General features: G+C 40.1%; 1 protein-coding gene across 2 annotated transcripts in view; it reads left to right on the top strand.

The window, feature by feature from the left end:
* The window catches only part of KLHL26 (kelch like family member 26), a 141,908-nt gene extending 125,939 nt beyond the window's left edge, over positions 1-15,969 (top strand). For both annotated transcript variants that reach the window (XM_069738975.1, XM_069738966.1), the window contains one exon: positions 12,117-15,969. In XM_069738975.1, coding sequence (XP_069595076.1) covers positions 12,117-13,698 — 1,582 coding nt within the window. In that variant the 3' untranslated portion in view covers positions 13,699-15,969. The remainder of the gene's footprint in view (positions 1-12,116) is intronic.
* The last annotated feature ends 1,174 nt before the right edge of the window (positions 15,970-17,143 follow it).

Here is a 17,143-nt window from a genome sequence, read left to right as displayed (position 1 = left end):
ATTATCCAGTCTACTTATAGTGGAGTCACAACTCACTCCTTACTGTAAAATCAAGCAGAGTAGCCAGCCATTTTAATGTTTTGTATTGTTTTGTTTATTTGTGAATAAAGGTTTGGTTTTAATATTCAAAACACTTCGTGACTGAGTTATTTCTAAGAACAAGAATAGACTGTCGAGTTTCACATGAAAGTTCTTTTTTTCTGTCTATTTTGAGAGGTTAATGGAACCAATAAATGTAATGCTCCAGATTCTCAACTACCTCAAAGGAAGGTCAGGTTTATAGGTTCTCTAATCAGCCAAACTGTTTTCAGCTGTGCTAACATAGTCGCACAAGGATTTTCAAGGGTATTCTAACCATCCATTAGCCTTCTTACACAGTTAGCAAACACAAAGTACCATAAGAACACAGGAGTGATGGTTGTTGGAAATGGACCTCTATACACCTATGAAGACGTTTGCAGCTAGAATAGTCATTTACCACATTAACAATGTATAGAGTGTTTTTCTGAATCATTTAATGTTAGCTTCGTTGGAAAAAACTGCTTTTCTTTCAAAAATAAGGAAATTTCTAAGTGACTCTAAACTTTTGAACAGTAGTGTATATATATATATATATATATATATATATATATATATATATATATATACATATATACAGTTAGGTCCATATATATTTGGATAGAGACAACATTTTTCTAATTTTGGTTATAGACATTACCACAATGAATTGTAAACAAAATAATTCAGATGCAGTTGAAGTTCAGACTTTCAGCTGTCATTTGAGGGTATCCACATTAAAATTGGATGAAGGGTTTAGGAGTTTCAGCTCCTTAACATGTGCCACCCTGTTTTTAAACGGACCAAAAGTAATTGGACAGATTCAATAATTGTAAATAAAATGTTCATTTTTAGTACTTGGTTGAAAACCCTTTGTTGGCAATGACTGCCTGAAGTCTTGAACTCATGGACATCACCAGACGCTGTAACATAGTAACATAGTAACATAGTTAGTAAGGCCGAAAAAAGACATTTGTCCATCCAGTTCAGCCTATATTCCATCATAATAAATACCCAGATCTACGTCCTTCTACAGAACCTAATAATTGTATGATACAATATTGTTCTGCTCCAGGAAGACATCCAGGCCTCTCTTGAACCCCTCGACTGAGTTCGCCATCACCACCTCCTCAGGCAAGCAATTCCAGATTCTCACTGCCCTAACAGTAAAGAATCCTCTTCTATGTTGGTGGAAAAACCTTCTCTCCTCCAGACGCAAAGAATGCCCCCTTGTGCCCGTCACCTTCCTTGGTATAAACAGATCCTCCTTTGTTTCCTCCTTTTTGATGCTCTGCCAGGCCTTCACTGCAGTGGTTTTCAGTTGCTGTTTATTTGTGGGCCTTTCTGTCTGAAGTTTAGTCTTTAACAAGTGAAATCCATGCTCAATTGGGTTGAGATCAGGTGACTGACTTGGCCATTCAAGAATATTCCACTTCTTTGCTTTTATAAACTCCTGGGTTGCTTTGGCTTTATGTTTTGGGTCATTGTCCATCTGTAGTGTTAAACGACAACCAATCAGTTTGGCTGCATTTGGCTGGATCTGAGCACACACTATGTCTCTGAATACCTCAGAATTCATTCAACTGCTTCTGTCCTGTGTCACATCATCAATAAACACTAGTGACCCAGTGCCACTGGACGCCATGCATGCCCAAGCCATCACACTGCCTCCGCCGTGTTTTACAGATGATGTGGTATGCTTTGGATCATGAGCTGTACCACGCCTTTGCTATACTTTTTTCTTTCCATCATTCTGGTAGAGGTTGATCTTGGTTTCATCTGTCCAAAAAGAATGTTCTTCCAGAACTGTGCTGGCTTTTTTAGACTTTTTTTTAGCAAAGTCTAGTCTAGCCTTTTTATTCTTCATTATGGGTGACTTGCACCGTGCAGTGAACCCTCTGTATTTACTTTCATGCAGTCTTGTCTTTATGGTAGATTTGGATATTGGTTCGCCTATCTCCTGGAGAGTGTTGTTCACCTGGTTGGCTGTTGTGAAGGGGTTTCTGTTCACCATGGAGATTATTCTGCGAGCATCCCCTACTGTTGTCTTCTGTGCGCGCCCAGGTCTTTTTGCATTTATCAGTTCACAAGTGCTTTCTTTCTTTCTCAGGATGTACCAAACTGTAGATTTTGCCACTCCTAATATTGTAGCAATTTCTCGGATGGGTTTTTTCTGTTTTTGCAACTTAAGGATGGCTTGTTTCACCTGCATGGAGAGCTCCTTTGACCGCATGTTTACTTCACAGCAAAATCTTCCAAATGCAAGCACCACACCTCAAATCAACTCCAGGCCTTTTATCTGCTTAATTGAGAATGACATAAAGAAGGGATTGCCCACACCTGTCCATGAAATAGCCTTGGAGTTAATTGTCCAATTACTTTTGGTCCCTTTAAAAACAGGGTGGCACATGTTAAGGAGCTGAAACTCCTAAACCCTTCATCCAATTTTAACGTGGATACCCTCAAATTAAAGCTGAAAGTCTGAACTGCAACTGCATCTGAATTGTTTTGTTTAAAATTCATTGTGGTAATGTCTGTAACCAAAATGAGAAAAATGTTGTCTCTGTCCAAATATATATGGACCTAACTGTATATATATATATATATATATATATATATACAGTGGGGCAAAAAAGTATTTAGTCAGTCAGCAATAGTGCAAGTTCCACCACTTAAAAAGATGAGAGGCGTCTGTAATTTACATCATAGGTAGACCTCAACTATGGGAGACAAACTGAGAAAAAAAAATCCAGAAAATCACATTGTCTGTTTTTTTAACATTTTATTTGCATATTATGGTGGAAAATAAGTATTTGGTCAGAAACAAAATTTAATCTCAATACTTTGTAATATATCCTTTGTTGGCAATGACAGAGGTCAAACGTTTTCTGTAAGTCTTCACAAGGTTGCCACACACTGTTGTTGGTATGTTGGCCCATTCCTCCATGCAGATCTCCTCTAGAGCAGTGATGTTTTTGGCTTTTCGCTTGGCAACACGGACTTTCAACTCCCTCCAAAGGTTTTCTATAGGGTTGAGATCTGGAGACTGGCTAGGCCACTCCAGGACCTTGAAATGCTTCTTACGAAGCCACTCCTTCGTTGCCCTGGCGGTGTGCTTTGGATCATTGTCATGTTGAAAGACCCAGCCACGTTTCATCTTCAATGCCCTTGCTGATGGAAGGAGGTTTGCACTCAAAATCTCACGATACATGGCCCCATTCATTCTATCATGTACCCGGATCAGTCGTCCTGGCCCCTTTGCAGAGAAACAGCCCCAAAGCATGATGTTTCCACCACCATGCTTTACAGTAGATATGGTGTTTGATGGATGCAACTCAGTATTCTTTTTCCTCCAAACACAACAAGTTGTGTTTCTACCAAACAGTTCCAGTTTGGTTTCATCAGACCATAGGACAGTCTCCCAAAACTCCTCTGGATCATCCAAATGCTCTCTAGCAAACTTCAGACGGGTCCGGACATGTACTGGCCTAAGCAGTGGTACACGTCTGGCACTGCAGGATCTGAGTCCATGGTGGCGTAGTGTGTTACTTATGGTAGGCCTTGTTACATTGGTCCCAGCTCTCTGCAGTTCATTCACTAGGTCCCCCCACGTGGTTCTGGGATTTTTGCTCACCGTTCTTGTGATCATTCTGACCCCACGGGGTGGGATTTTGTGTGGAGCCCCAGATCGAGGGAGATTATCAGTGGTCTTGTATGTCTTCCATTTTCTAATTATTGCTCCCACTGTTGATTTCTTCACTCCAAGCTGGTTGGCTATTGCAGATTCAGTCTTCCCAGCCTGGTGCAGGGCTACAATTTTGTTTCTGGTGTCCTTTGACAGCTCTTTGGTCTTCACCATAGTGGAGTTTGGAGTCAGACTGTTTGAGGGTGTGCACAGGTGTCTTTTAATGCTGATAACAAGTTTAAACAGGTGCCATTACTACAGGTAATGAGTGGAGGAAAGAGGAGACTCTTAAAGAAGAAGTTACAGGTCTGTGAGAGCCAGAAATCTTGATTGTTTGTTTCTGACCAAATACTTATTTTCCACCATAATATGCAAAAAAAATGATAAAAAAACAGACAATGTGATTTTCTGGATTTTTTTTTCTCAGTTTGTCTCCCATAGTTGAGGTCTACCTATGATGTAAATTACAGACGCCTCTCATCTTTTTAAGTGGTGGAACTTGCACTATTGCTGACTGACTAAATACTTTTTTGCCCCACTGTATATATACACTGCTCAAAAAAATAAAGGGAACACTAAAATCCCACATTCTAGATATCACTGAATGAAATATTTCAGTTGTAAATCTTTATTTATTACATAGTGGAATGTGTTGAGAACAATAAAACCTAATAATGATCAACATAAATCACAACTAATATCCCACGGAGTTCTGGAGTTGGAGTGATGCTCAAAATCAAAGTGGAAAATGAAGTTACAGGCTGATCCAACTTCAGTGGAAATGCCTCAAGACAAGTAAATGATGCTCAGTAGTGTGTGTGGCCTCCACATGCCTGTATGACTTCCCTACAATGCCTGGGAATGCTCCTGATGAGGCAGCGGATGGTCTCCAGAGGGATCTCCTCCTAGACCTGGACTAAAGCATCCGCCAACTCCTGGACAGTCTATGGTGGAATGTGATGTTGGCAAGAAATTTCACTTATTAAACCTGACAGGGCACACCTGTGAAGTGAAAACCATTTCCGGTGACTACCTCTTGAAGATCATCAAGAGAATGCCAAGAGTGTACAAAGCAGTCATCAAAGCAAAAGGTGGCTACTTTGAAGAACCTAGAATGTAAGACATATTTTCAGTTGTCTCACACTTTTTTGTTAAGTATATAATTCAACATGTGTTAATTCATAGTTTTGATGCCTTCAGTGTGAATTTACCATTTTCATAGTCATGAAAATACACAAAAATCTTTAAATGAGAAGGTGTCCAAACTTTCGCTCTGTACTATGTGTATATATATGAAAACAAAAACCGACACTGCGGACGTAACTAGAGGTGAAAAAATCCCTCCTATACAGCATGCCCATGGCATACCACCAGGGACAAAGCGGGACAAAACTCCCCAACTATATACTAAACCTACAAAAACCAGGGAGCCAAAAATGCCCCAAAAATAAATGTAATACACAAGATAACCATAAAAAATATACAAATTTTATTAATAAACAAAATGTAAGACAGACATATAAATATGAGAATATGGTGATGATAGACAAGCAGAACACTCCTATGGGCATATATATATAAACACATAGGCACAATAAACAGTGCCATAGAAAGTGACATGTGCAAAGTGCACAGGGTAAATAGCCCGCACCTGTGTGCATACACTAGGGCGTATAGTGAACAGGCAGAAAAACTACACTACCGCAGCCCTAGGTGTAAGGAAAGGCATTGCCTATTCATAAAGGAGCAGAGTGCGTCTGCGTAGGCATTCACAGTAAGGATACCAGGCGTAAAGATAATATGACTAAAAAACCAAACATGGTACTGTAACCTATGCCTCTACGGTATCATACCGCATACTACTGCCACTCAACAAATAGTAAAATCACGGATATGCCCGGAATAAACCGCTCCAGTGCTTACCCATGTCATATAGATGCCCGATAATGAAGTGTCCTGCTGGAAGCCCCGACGCGCGTTTCGCGTATTCCAATGCTTCCTCGGGGGGCTGTGTGATCTCTCTAATGTTCCCATATATATATATATATATATATATATATCATATATTTTTTTTTACAATACTTATTGATCGCAACCCCTTTACACCCAAGACGTCTTTTCATGTTCATGACCAGACCAAATTTTACAATTCTCACCAGTGTCACTTTATGAAGTAATAACTCTGGAACCCTTCAACGGATCCCACTGATTCTAAGATTGTTTTTTCGTGACATATTGTACTTCATTATAGAGGAAAATATTTCTTTGATGTGACTTTTCGTTTATTTGTGAAAAAAAGCGGAAATTTGGTGAAGATTTCGCAATTTTCAAACTTTTAATTTGTATGCCTTTAAATCAGTTATGTAACACAAAATAGTTACCATAATAAATAACATTTCTCACATGTCTCCTTTACATCAGTACAATTTCTGAAACATATTTTTTTTTGTAAGGGATTTTTAATTTTTCCAACAAAATTTATAAAACCATTTATTTAGGGACCACATCACATTTGAAGTAACTTTGAGAGGTCTATATGACCGAGAATGCCCAAAAGAGACACCGTTCTAAAAACTGCACACCTCATGGTATTCAAAACCATATTCAAGAAGTTTATTAACCCTTCAGGTGCTTCACAGAAATTAATGGAATGTGGAAAGAAAAAATTAATATTTTAACTTTTTTTTCACAAAAATTTTACTTTAGGCTCACATTTATTTTTCTTTTTTGCAAGGGTAACAGGAAAAAATGAACCCCCAAATTTGTTGTGAAATTTCTTTTGAGTACACAAAATATACAAAATTGACACCATTCTAAAAATTGCACCCCTCACGGTGCTCAAAACCGCATTCAATAAGTTTATTAACCCTTCAGGTGCTTCACAGGAACTGAAGCAATGTGGAAGGAAAAAATGAACATTTATGGTAACTTTTTCACAAAAATTTTACTTTAGACCCAACTTTTTTATTTTCACAAGGGTAACAGCAGACAATGGATCCCAAAAATCGTTGTGCAATTTCTCCTGTGTACGTTAATACCACATAAGTGGGGGAAAACTACTGTTTGGGCGCATGGCAGAGCTCGGAAAGGAAGGAGCGCCATTTGACTTTTTGAATGTAAAATTTGCTGGAATAATTAGCAGACACCATGCCGCGTTTGGAAAGTTAGGTGTGCCTAAACAGTGGAACTCCGCCACAAGTGACATCATTTTGGAAACTAGACCCCTCAGGGAACTTATCTAGATGTGAGGTGAGCACCTTGAGCTCTCTGGTGTTTCACAGAAGTTTATAACTTTGAGCCATGAAAATAAATAAAATCACATTTTTCCCACAAAAAATATTTTTTTAGCCTCAAATGTAGCATTTTCACAAGGGTAACTGGAGAAATTGCACCACACAATTTTTTTGTGTGTAATTTCTCCTGAATTCACCGATTTGGCCATTTTCACTTAGGTGTGTACTCAATTTTGTTGACAGGAGTTTAGACATTAACTGTTATACAAGCTGTACACTGACTTCTTTACATTGTATCAGAGTGTCATATATTCAGTGTTGTCCCATTAAAAGATATAATAAAATATTTACAAAAATGTGAGGTGTGTACAAACTTTTTTGATATATTGTATGCATTATCTCCACTGTCATTCTGTGACTGACAGCCAATCAGATCTTGGCCCTGGCAGAAGCTTATTCGCTGAGGAATTTTGCAGAAAGGGAAGCCTTTGTCAGACTTTCCTGTTTACCATAGGAACCATCATCAACCCACAATAGCACTATTTCGGTGACGATGGTCAGACAAAGAGAGTGATCGAATTCTAACTTCAGTGTAACATCAATGAAAAAATGGTGATGGAGCCTAGTGTTAGTTTAGGGCAAGTCCTCTCACCCTACAATGACTGTTTTTAAAATTTTACGAGCACAACTACAACTTCAGACTCTTACTCTATATTTAAAAGAAACCTGTCACCCCATTTTTTCGATATGAGATAAAAATATGGTTCAATAGGACCTGAGCTCTTCTTTACATCAGTACCTTTCATATCCCCCTATTCCCCACCTTTGCTGAGAAAATACCTTAGTAATCTCTCCGTTTTTGTATGTCAATCACACTGGTCCGATGGGCGGGGCATAATCGCTGTCTCTTTCCCCGCTCCTCGGCGTTTCTGATGTAACTAGATCTGTGAATAGCACAGATCCCGGTCAGTTTCTGCTCGTGCGCATTGAATTAGCCTCTAGCGCCTGTGCAGTATGCAAGGAAAATGCCGGCGCATGCTCAATAATGAGTTGTATGCTTTGCCCACTGCTGGGCAAAACATACTGTGCACGCGCGAGAAGCCACTTGAATGCACAGGTGCAGAAAACAACGCCAACACAGGAAAGAAGATTCGTAGAGCAAGGCAGGAGGTGGAGAGAAACGGCGATTAGGCACCGCCCATCGGACCGGACCAGGGTGATTGACATACGAAAACGGAGAGATTACAAAGGTATTTTCTCAGCAAAGGTGGGGAATCGGGGGATATGAAAGGTACTGATGTAAAGCAGAGCTGAGGCCCTATTGAACCATATTTTTATCTCATATCGAAAAAAGGGGTGACAGACTCCCTTTAAGATGGTTGGTGACAACAAAACTATGAGATATATGATGACTTTGTAGTTGGAATTAAAGGCTTTTTATTTCACTTTACTGTACAGTCTGTACTATTCCACTTTGTACAATCAGCTGGATAGAAGCATAGAAAAATTCCAGAGGATAAGATTGTATGTTGCTTGAGCCTGATAACTCAACATCTGGGAAAAAACGTGTTGAAGACTCACACCAGTAATCTCCTCTTTCCGTATAGTAGAGCTTCCTCTTGAACCTATGACCTTTATCTTAGATATATAATATATGTGGGACGAGTCTGATGTTGTAGTTGTGCTGGTGAATTTTTTGAGTATTGACACTTATGATCAGAGGCGTAGCTAGGGGTTTAGCTCAGGGGGCGAAACATGAGTGGTATCCTAACCAGGTAACCCTGATTAAAACTATGGTGGTGCCCCTTAACTGTGGATAGAAGGGAATCTCAGCAGATGACCACGCTATTACTGAAAATAACTCGCTATACAAAGACCAACACTGATATTACTATCGTATGGTGACCATATAGTGGTAGAACGTACAAGAGATCACAGTACAGTTATAGATGGTGACTTGCAACTGACGTTCTCTTTGACGGAGTTGTTCACTTTAACCCGTGTTTTCCATTTGGCCGAGAACAATATGACTAAGCTTCTCAACCCAATGCTGAGCCAGTGCTCCCGTGTGTGTCCGTATTACTGTACCTACTGTTTGCCGCAATAACACTGCTCCACTTAGTGTCCCACATAACAATGCCCACCACTGTTCCCCAAGGTAAAATGTCTCATTACTGCCCTCTTCATGATAAAAGTGCTCCCTAGAAAATATTAATGCCCCTGTGCAAGTACCCTAGAAAAGTGTCCATGCTGTATAATGGTCTCAACATTAGTTTCAGCTGTATAATGACCCCATAAAACATGAAAAAAATGAAATACTAAGTCCACAAATGCTTTAAAAAGTATAGCTTTAATTAAATACATAATAAATGCATGAACATCATCAAAAAATAATCATAATGTACACAAAAAAGTCAGAGAGACACAAACAGCAAAGGATCAGGTATGTCATGGCTACTGTGTCACGGCTGAAATGGACAGGGGCATCGTATAAAGTGCTAGTGCCTATAAATCCAACATGGGAGTACAAGGGTAAACGTCAGTGTATAAGACAGCTCGTCCTATTAATCCATGTAAGTACCATGCTTCCAAATACTATCCCCTTGCCCAAAAGTGCTTACCCATACTGCCGTTCAGTCCAGAGCTCACGCCACTCCGCCACCGACGCGCGTTTCGCGTGAGCTTTATCAAGGTGTGGTATAATGACCCCAACATTAGTTCCCATGCTGTATAACAGTCCAACATTAGCTCCCACTCTGTTTAATCTCCCCAACAATTGCTTCCATGCAGTATGATGGCCCCCCACAATGTATGAGGGGCCCCCATACTTTGATGCCCTCACAGGTACACCACAAGTTTTGATCAAAATTGAAAAACATCATATACTCAACTAATCCACAATACTGACAAGTCTTCTAGCAAATCACGGGTGGATCAGTGTGCTGATATCACTGTCGGCACATGCACAAGATTTGAGTCTTGACTCTGACATTCTATGCTTGTGCTATTTGCCTCTGCCGTTCTTTAGACCACAGGCTTAGGCTTGTTTTACACTTCCGTCTTTTGGCGGGCGTCGTAATGCGTTGTCGTGACGTATCGACGGACGTTTTGAAAATAGTGAAAAACGTGTGGAACGCATCCAGTGTTTTGACGGATGCGTCGTTTGTGTTCTTGCCTGCATTTCAATGGAGAAAGTTCTGGGGAGACGAGAGAGAGGGAGGGAGAGAGATTTTTTTTTCCCCCGGGTTGGAAAATGCTTCCAGGCATGCTAATCTAAAAACAGGATACGTCACTGGATTCCTGCATTTCACAGTGACCGCAGGATCCTGCGTCCATAGGCTCCCATTCTGTGGAACGACGTATGACGCAGGAGGCATCCTGGCACGTTTTTCCACTGCAGACAAAAAATGTTTCTTTGAACGTTTTTTCCAAATGACGGGCCATCAAATTCCGCAGGATCCAGTGCACAACGTACGAAACGTGTGGCCGTACGTCGCGATACGTTGCTAATACAAGTCTATGAGATAATGCAGGCCTTAAGGCCTCTTTCACATTTCCATCGGTACGGGGCCGTCGCAAACCGTCGGTCTCACGTACCGACGGACGTTGTGCACAATTATGCACAACATGGGCAGCGGATGCAGTTTTCAGACGCATCCGCTGCCCATTGTGAGTTCCGGGGAGGCGGTTTCGACGGTTTCACAGAACGACTTATTGCGACGTTCACATTCCGACAGAAGTGTGAAAGAGGCCAAAAATGAACTGTGGTTTTCAGAACGTAGGGTGGTAGTGCAGGGAGATCATGTTTCCCTGCACTACCACAAGGCTTAACTATATCGGCTTGCTGTGTGCTCCGATAAAGTTGAGTAGCGATAGCTCCAGATGGGCCCCTCTGCGCCGGGCTTGGGCTACCGGACCCTCTGCTAGTGCTATGTGACTCCTAAAATATATAATAAATTGGATACAGTAGTTCAATGCAGTATGTGCTGAATAGTTTTGTAAGAATTTGGGTAAGTCCTATAAATGTGTTCTAGTCCTGATCTAAGATTCTAGGCTTTTAGTTGAGATGAATCTGTGCTACACGTTATGTACATGCTGAGTAGTGAGGCTCCTCCTCTACACATCAGAGGAAAAAGGCACTCTGATCTGTAGTCAGTGTGGAAAGGTTGTTCTCCAGCCTTAAAATAATTAGATCAGATTTTGATGTAATCTATGAAGGCGGATCTGATGGATGTGATGCTATATCTCAGAACAAATTCATAAACTGCAAAAATGTTATTTAGTACGTTTTTGTTGAAAACTGTTTTTTTCCCACTTACTGCATAGTGTGTTACATATTTGCAATTTATTGAAGTTTTTTGTGTTCTAAAGTTATATTCCAAAAAATATATTTTATGTTCTACCCTAGGGTATGTGCCCACGTCAGGATTTCTGGCAGAAATTTTCCTGACAAAAACTGGACATTTCTGCCAGAAATCCACATGTGTTTTTGTTCGCATTTTTTTTCCCGCGTTTTGATGCGTAATTTTTTTTTTTTTGCGTTTTTGATGTGTTTTTTCCAAATGCATAGAATAGCGGGAAAAACGTGAAAAACCGCAAAATTAATGAACATGCTGCTTTTTTTACCGCGATGCGTTTTTTTTCGCGGAAAAAACGCATCATGTGCACAAAAATTGCAGAATGCATTCTAAATGATAGGATGCATAATGTATGCGTTTTTAATGAGTTTTTATAGCGTTTTTATCGCGAAAAACGCAAAAAAACCTGAACGTGTGCACATTCCCTAATAGCTTGATTTATTGTATCATAATTTTGATGAAAAACCTGATGTTACCATTTTACTACAGTAAATGTATCGCTTCAACATTAGCCATGTATGAGAGAGTCAGAGTAGTGGAAATTGAGGAGTCTGTGTGGGAGGTTTGGCTTGCCAACTGCACAGCCCTGCCCTCTGCCCCACCGCACCTCCGGTAGCTGTGCTACTGCTTATGATCCTGTCCTGTTTGAGTTTTTATGTCGTCACTGCATCACGTTGATATTCTATTATGGACCTCATGCCCAGATTTTAAAATTCCTTAAAGCACCTTTAATTGTTAGCCTGAATTAAAGAGAGCCTAATCTGTTCATTTTTCTTTTTCAAGGGCAATGTTTACAGGAGGAATGAAAGAAGCCAGTCAAGATGTTATTGAACTTAAAGGAGTATCTTCCAGAGGACTGCGACATATAATTGATTTTTCATATAGTGCACAAGTTACTCTAGATCTTGATTGTATTCATGATGTTCTCGGAGCTGCAGTTTTTCTCCAAATGGTTTCTGTTGTGGAACTTTGTGAAGAATTCTTGAAATCCGCAATGAGTGTGGAGACTTGTTTGAATATTGGACAAATGGCTACAACTTTCAGTTTGGCATCTCTAAAAGAGTCAGTGGACTCATTCACTTTTAAACATTTTCTTAAAATATCTGAGGAAGAAGATTTTCTTCATTTGCCTTTAGAACGTCTAGTATTCTTTCTCCAAAGCAATAAATTAAAAAACTGTAGTGAAATAGATTTATTTCGTGCTGCAATCCGTTGGCTTCAGTTTGACTATTCCCGACGAGCAAATGCTAGCCAAGTTCTTTGCCACATTCGATTTCCATTGATGAAGTCTTCTGAGCTGGTGGACAGTGTTCAGATTGTGGATATCATGGTAGAAGACGTGTTATGCCGACAATTTCTGCTTGAGGCCTTCAACTACCAAATTCTTCCATTCCGACAGCACGAAATGCAATCTTGTAGGACTGTTATTAGGTCAGATGTCTGCTCACTTATAACGTTTGGTGGAACACCTTATACTGATAATGATCGCACTGTAAGTACTAAAGTGTGCTATTTGCCAGATCTGAGAGCTCGGCAGTTTAAGGAGCTTGAAGAAATGGAGGTTGGCTGTAGCCATGCGTGTGTTGCAGTCCTGGACAATTTTGTGTATGTTGTAGGAGGGCAGCATTTGCAATATCGAAGTGGCGAAGGAGCTGTAGAAGTTTGTTTTCGCTATGACCCTCATTTAAATCAATGGCTGAGAATTCAACCTATGCAAGAGAGCAGAATTCAATTCCAACTTCATGTCTTGCATGGCATGTTATATGCAACTGGGGGAAGAAACCGATCAGGAAGTTTGGCATCTGTCGAAAGGTATTGCCCTAAGAAGAATGAATGGACTTACGTATGCTCTCTAAAACGCAGAACATGGGGTCATGCAGGTGCTACACTCGGAGGAAAGCTGTATATTTCAGGAGGTTATGGAGTTTCTGTCGATGACAAAAAAGCCTTACATTGTTATAACTCTTCTTTAGACCAATGGGAATTTAAGACTTCAATGAATGAGCCAAGAGTTCTTCATGCAATGGAGGGAACCAAGAACAAAATTTATGCTTTTGGGGGTAGAGTGGATCATGTTGATCGATGTTTTGATGTTTTAGCTGTTGAGTATTATACTCCAGAGACTGACACATGGACAACTGTGAGCCCAATGAGAGCTGGACAGTCTGAAGCAGGCTGCTGTCTTTTAGATAATAAAATTTTTATTGTGGGGGGCTACAACTGGCACTTGAACAACGTGACTAGTATTGTACAAGTGTACAATACAGAAACTGATGAATGGGAGAGGGACTTACATTTTCCAGAATCCTTTGCAGGAATAGCTTGTGCATCGGTTATATTGCCACAAGTTACATCTCAGAGCTAACCATACATACCAATTCACCAATGTGGACTTGAAGTATTTTTTAGGTTAATTTGTATTGCCCAGAGAACAAAACAAAAATGTTCTTTGTACTTAAAGAAACTTTGAATGCAGTTTTACGTATTATCCTTAAGTCATCCTTAAAATGTCTACACATTGTATTTCAAACATTGTTCATACATCACTAAGTTTTTTTTTTCTTTTTGTTCTAAACTGTTGTGTTAAACTAAAAGCAATATTTGGTAAAGTAGTTAATGCTTGCTCTTATTTAGGTGAATTTTTCACTTCCTACCTCTTAAGCCACATGTATGTATTTAAGTGAATCACCTTGAATTGCAATTCTGTTGCAATTGTTTGTGTGTTATGTTTGATGATATTTTATAGGTATCTTTGTAGATATGTGGTCAAGCTATCCTATTCTGCTGGATCTTGACTGGTAAACAAAATAAATCCACCCGTTGCATTATTGTAATGCTAATATAGCCATAAGTACACATAAATGGCTACAAAAATTCTTCATTTATTGTTGACATATATCATAAAAAAGAGTATAAAGATCGACAAAACAGTGCATAGGTAACCTAGCAGGAGAGTGCAAATTGCAAGGTCACTACACAAGGAGACTTATTTTCTCTATGGTGACTTTGTAGTTGCTTTATTGCCAGGGGCTTTACTATCACTATCGCAGAGGGCCCACAGACGCCAGCACAAACTTCAACTGGATGTGCTTCCTCTGACGCACATTCAACAGAAGTGTATTGCTGTGTAGAGATCTGCCGGGTCTGTACGCTGCTAGCTAATCAGAAGCCTGCAGCTGACTTTGGCTTGCGCATGACTGGGGACACATGGCAGTGACATCATGTGTTCCCTTCGCTTGCACGCTGAAGTCAGTTGTCCGCACACCACACCACATGGTGGAGGATCAGAGGGAAGGTGAGTAGAATCATTTTTTTAATGCATTAATATATATACCAGGATGAGGCCCATGATACGGGACATACATACCAGGATGGGTTCAGGGTGAGGGACAGATATACTAGAATGGGCCCACGATGAGGGACATTACTACACAATAGGGGAGGGGGTGCAACCCTTATGTCCTTGTAGAATTTTGAACTCTACAAGTGCCCATACATCTGACCAATATGCAGGGAAGGGCAGCTACAAATTTTACATCAGGGCCCATCGGACTCTAGTTACGCCACTGACTATTGCTAATAGGTAGAAGCTTTTTTTTGCCATATACAGTTTTACTCAAAAGTTTACATACACCTGCAGAATTTTTGCTTTCTTTGCCTTTTTTCAGGGAATATGAATGATAACACCAAAACTTTATGATTTAAACAGAGAAAACACAGTAGTTTGACGATAAATGGCTTCACCCAATCACTAACCATGAGTGGAGAAAAAGTTTTGGTTTTATCATTCATATTCTCTGGAAAAAAAGGCCAAAAAAGCAAAAATTCTGCCGGGGTATGTAAACTTTTGAGCACAACTGTACATATAATATGATACCTTTATGTCTGCATATACATTTATGACAGCTGTGATTTTTACATCTATGCTATAATACGTTTATGCACTCATATCTACCTATGTACTGTTGTGTTGATCTTTCTACTTTTTTTTCTTTTTCTTTATACACAGTATGTCAACAATAAATTAAGAATTGTTATAGCTCATAAACTGTTTTTTTTCTCCTTTCTGCAATGGGTCTTTGAATAGTGTAAAAAATGTTTGAACATGTCCCATTTAAAGATCCTATCTGGCTTAGCGATATTTTTACTTAAAATATTGCTGATTTAAATCGCAAGCAATGTGTGAAACTCTTTTAAAGGGATTGTCCATTCCCTTTGGTTAAAAAATCTTTTCCACTTTTAGCTGTTATGTTTGTGTAACATCTCACATGGGAAAATAGGTAAAACTCTAGAAACTGTAACTGACCCAGCTGGAATCAGAGGCATGCACTTTTGCAAATGGGTATCCACATATCGGAACAAGTTAGCCGTTATTATCTTCTTCAGCTGGTTGATGGCCCCCATAAGATGCTCCATAGTATATGGCCCTTTGTATATAGAATTCTTAGTTACCCAAGGGTGTGCCAAGGGTGTGCCTATGTTTCCATTTTTTCCATAATCGTACTTACGGGATGATTGCAATGAGCATATATGTTTACTGTTTATTTTTTATAAAGAAAGTGTACATATATACATAAATCTTTTTAAAAAAAAATTCATTTTTTAATATTTAATAAAATTGTGTTTTTAGATCGTTTTTTGATACACAACAAATATGCACATGTGCAGGTTTAAACAAAAATGGTAATTGCAAACATTTTTCACCCCTAGAACTAGAATCTCATATCCAGCCAGCCCGATATGGTTGGGGGCTGTTAGTAATAACACTAAAATATAATAAAATAAAAAACACAAATAGAATTATTACCAGGGCTGAACATAGCGGTTTAGGGGCAGGACTAGTAGCGTTGCCATAGAGTATATATAGAGGTTACCTGAATACGGGCATTTACCCTGATGAAGAAGGTCGTTCACATTCGAAACGCATTGGTCATTCCTCCTTTTTGGCTCTAACGCCGCTCTGTAGCTTTGTGACATCACACCAAGGCACACGTGAGCAGGTACCGGCAGCCATTTTTTCTTCAACTGTAACCAGAGACGCCTTCGGCCGGGGCTCCCCTGGTAGTACGCAGCTGGAGCGCTCCCCGATCCCTGACGCCAGCTAGCAGCAAATGCATGCTCAACACCCTGCACATTACACCGCACAGCTGGACAGAGTTCCAGGATCCCGATCTACGGACGGACCTCCACTGTGTGTAGGGTAAGCGCTATAAGCCGCACCTACCAGCGGAGTTGGTAGAACAGCAAGGGGGGTCTTTTACAACATTGCCTGTCTTGCATTTAGTTTCACCCTTACAAAAGGAATATCTAGCGCATTGTTAATAGAGATTCACCAGCCTAGGTGGTTCATCTCTCATTTTGGTCATTCAGTTTACTTATCCCGAAGCGCGGTATCATACATTGTGGTATTCAGTTTAACTTATTTACAGGGTGGGCACATACTCTGTTCCTGATACCAGCAGCTGGGGACATATATATATTATATATATATATATATATATATATATACTCGGTATTGAACCCGTTCTACGCCCAGGTGGCGAGCATTTATATTGGTATATGGTCTCCATCCTGCTATGTGCTGCTTCCATCCTGCGCCCTAATCTTGTCATGTGCTGCTACCATCTTGCGCCTCCATCTTGTCATGTGCTACTCTCTTCCTGAGCCCTCATCCTGTCATGTGCTCCCATCCTGCGTCCCCATCCTGTCATGTGGTGATCCAAATCCTGCACCCCCATACTGTCATGTACTGTTCCCATCCTGCATCCCAATCCTGTCATATGCTGCTCCCATCATGCGCCCCCATTCTG

The sequence above is a fragment of the Ranitomeya imitator genome, chromosome 1 (genome assembly GCF_032444005.1).
Source record: "Ranitomeya imitator isolate aRanImi1 chromosome 1, aRanImi1.pri, whole genome shotgun sequence".
Classification (NCBI taxonomy): domain Eukaryota; kingdom Metazoa; phylum Chordata; class Amphibia; order Anura; family Dendrobatidae; genus Ranitomeya; species Ranitomeya imitator.
This window is presented reverse-complemented; position numbering and strand designations above follow the sequence as displayed.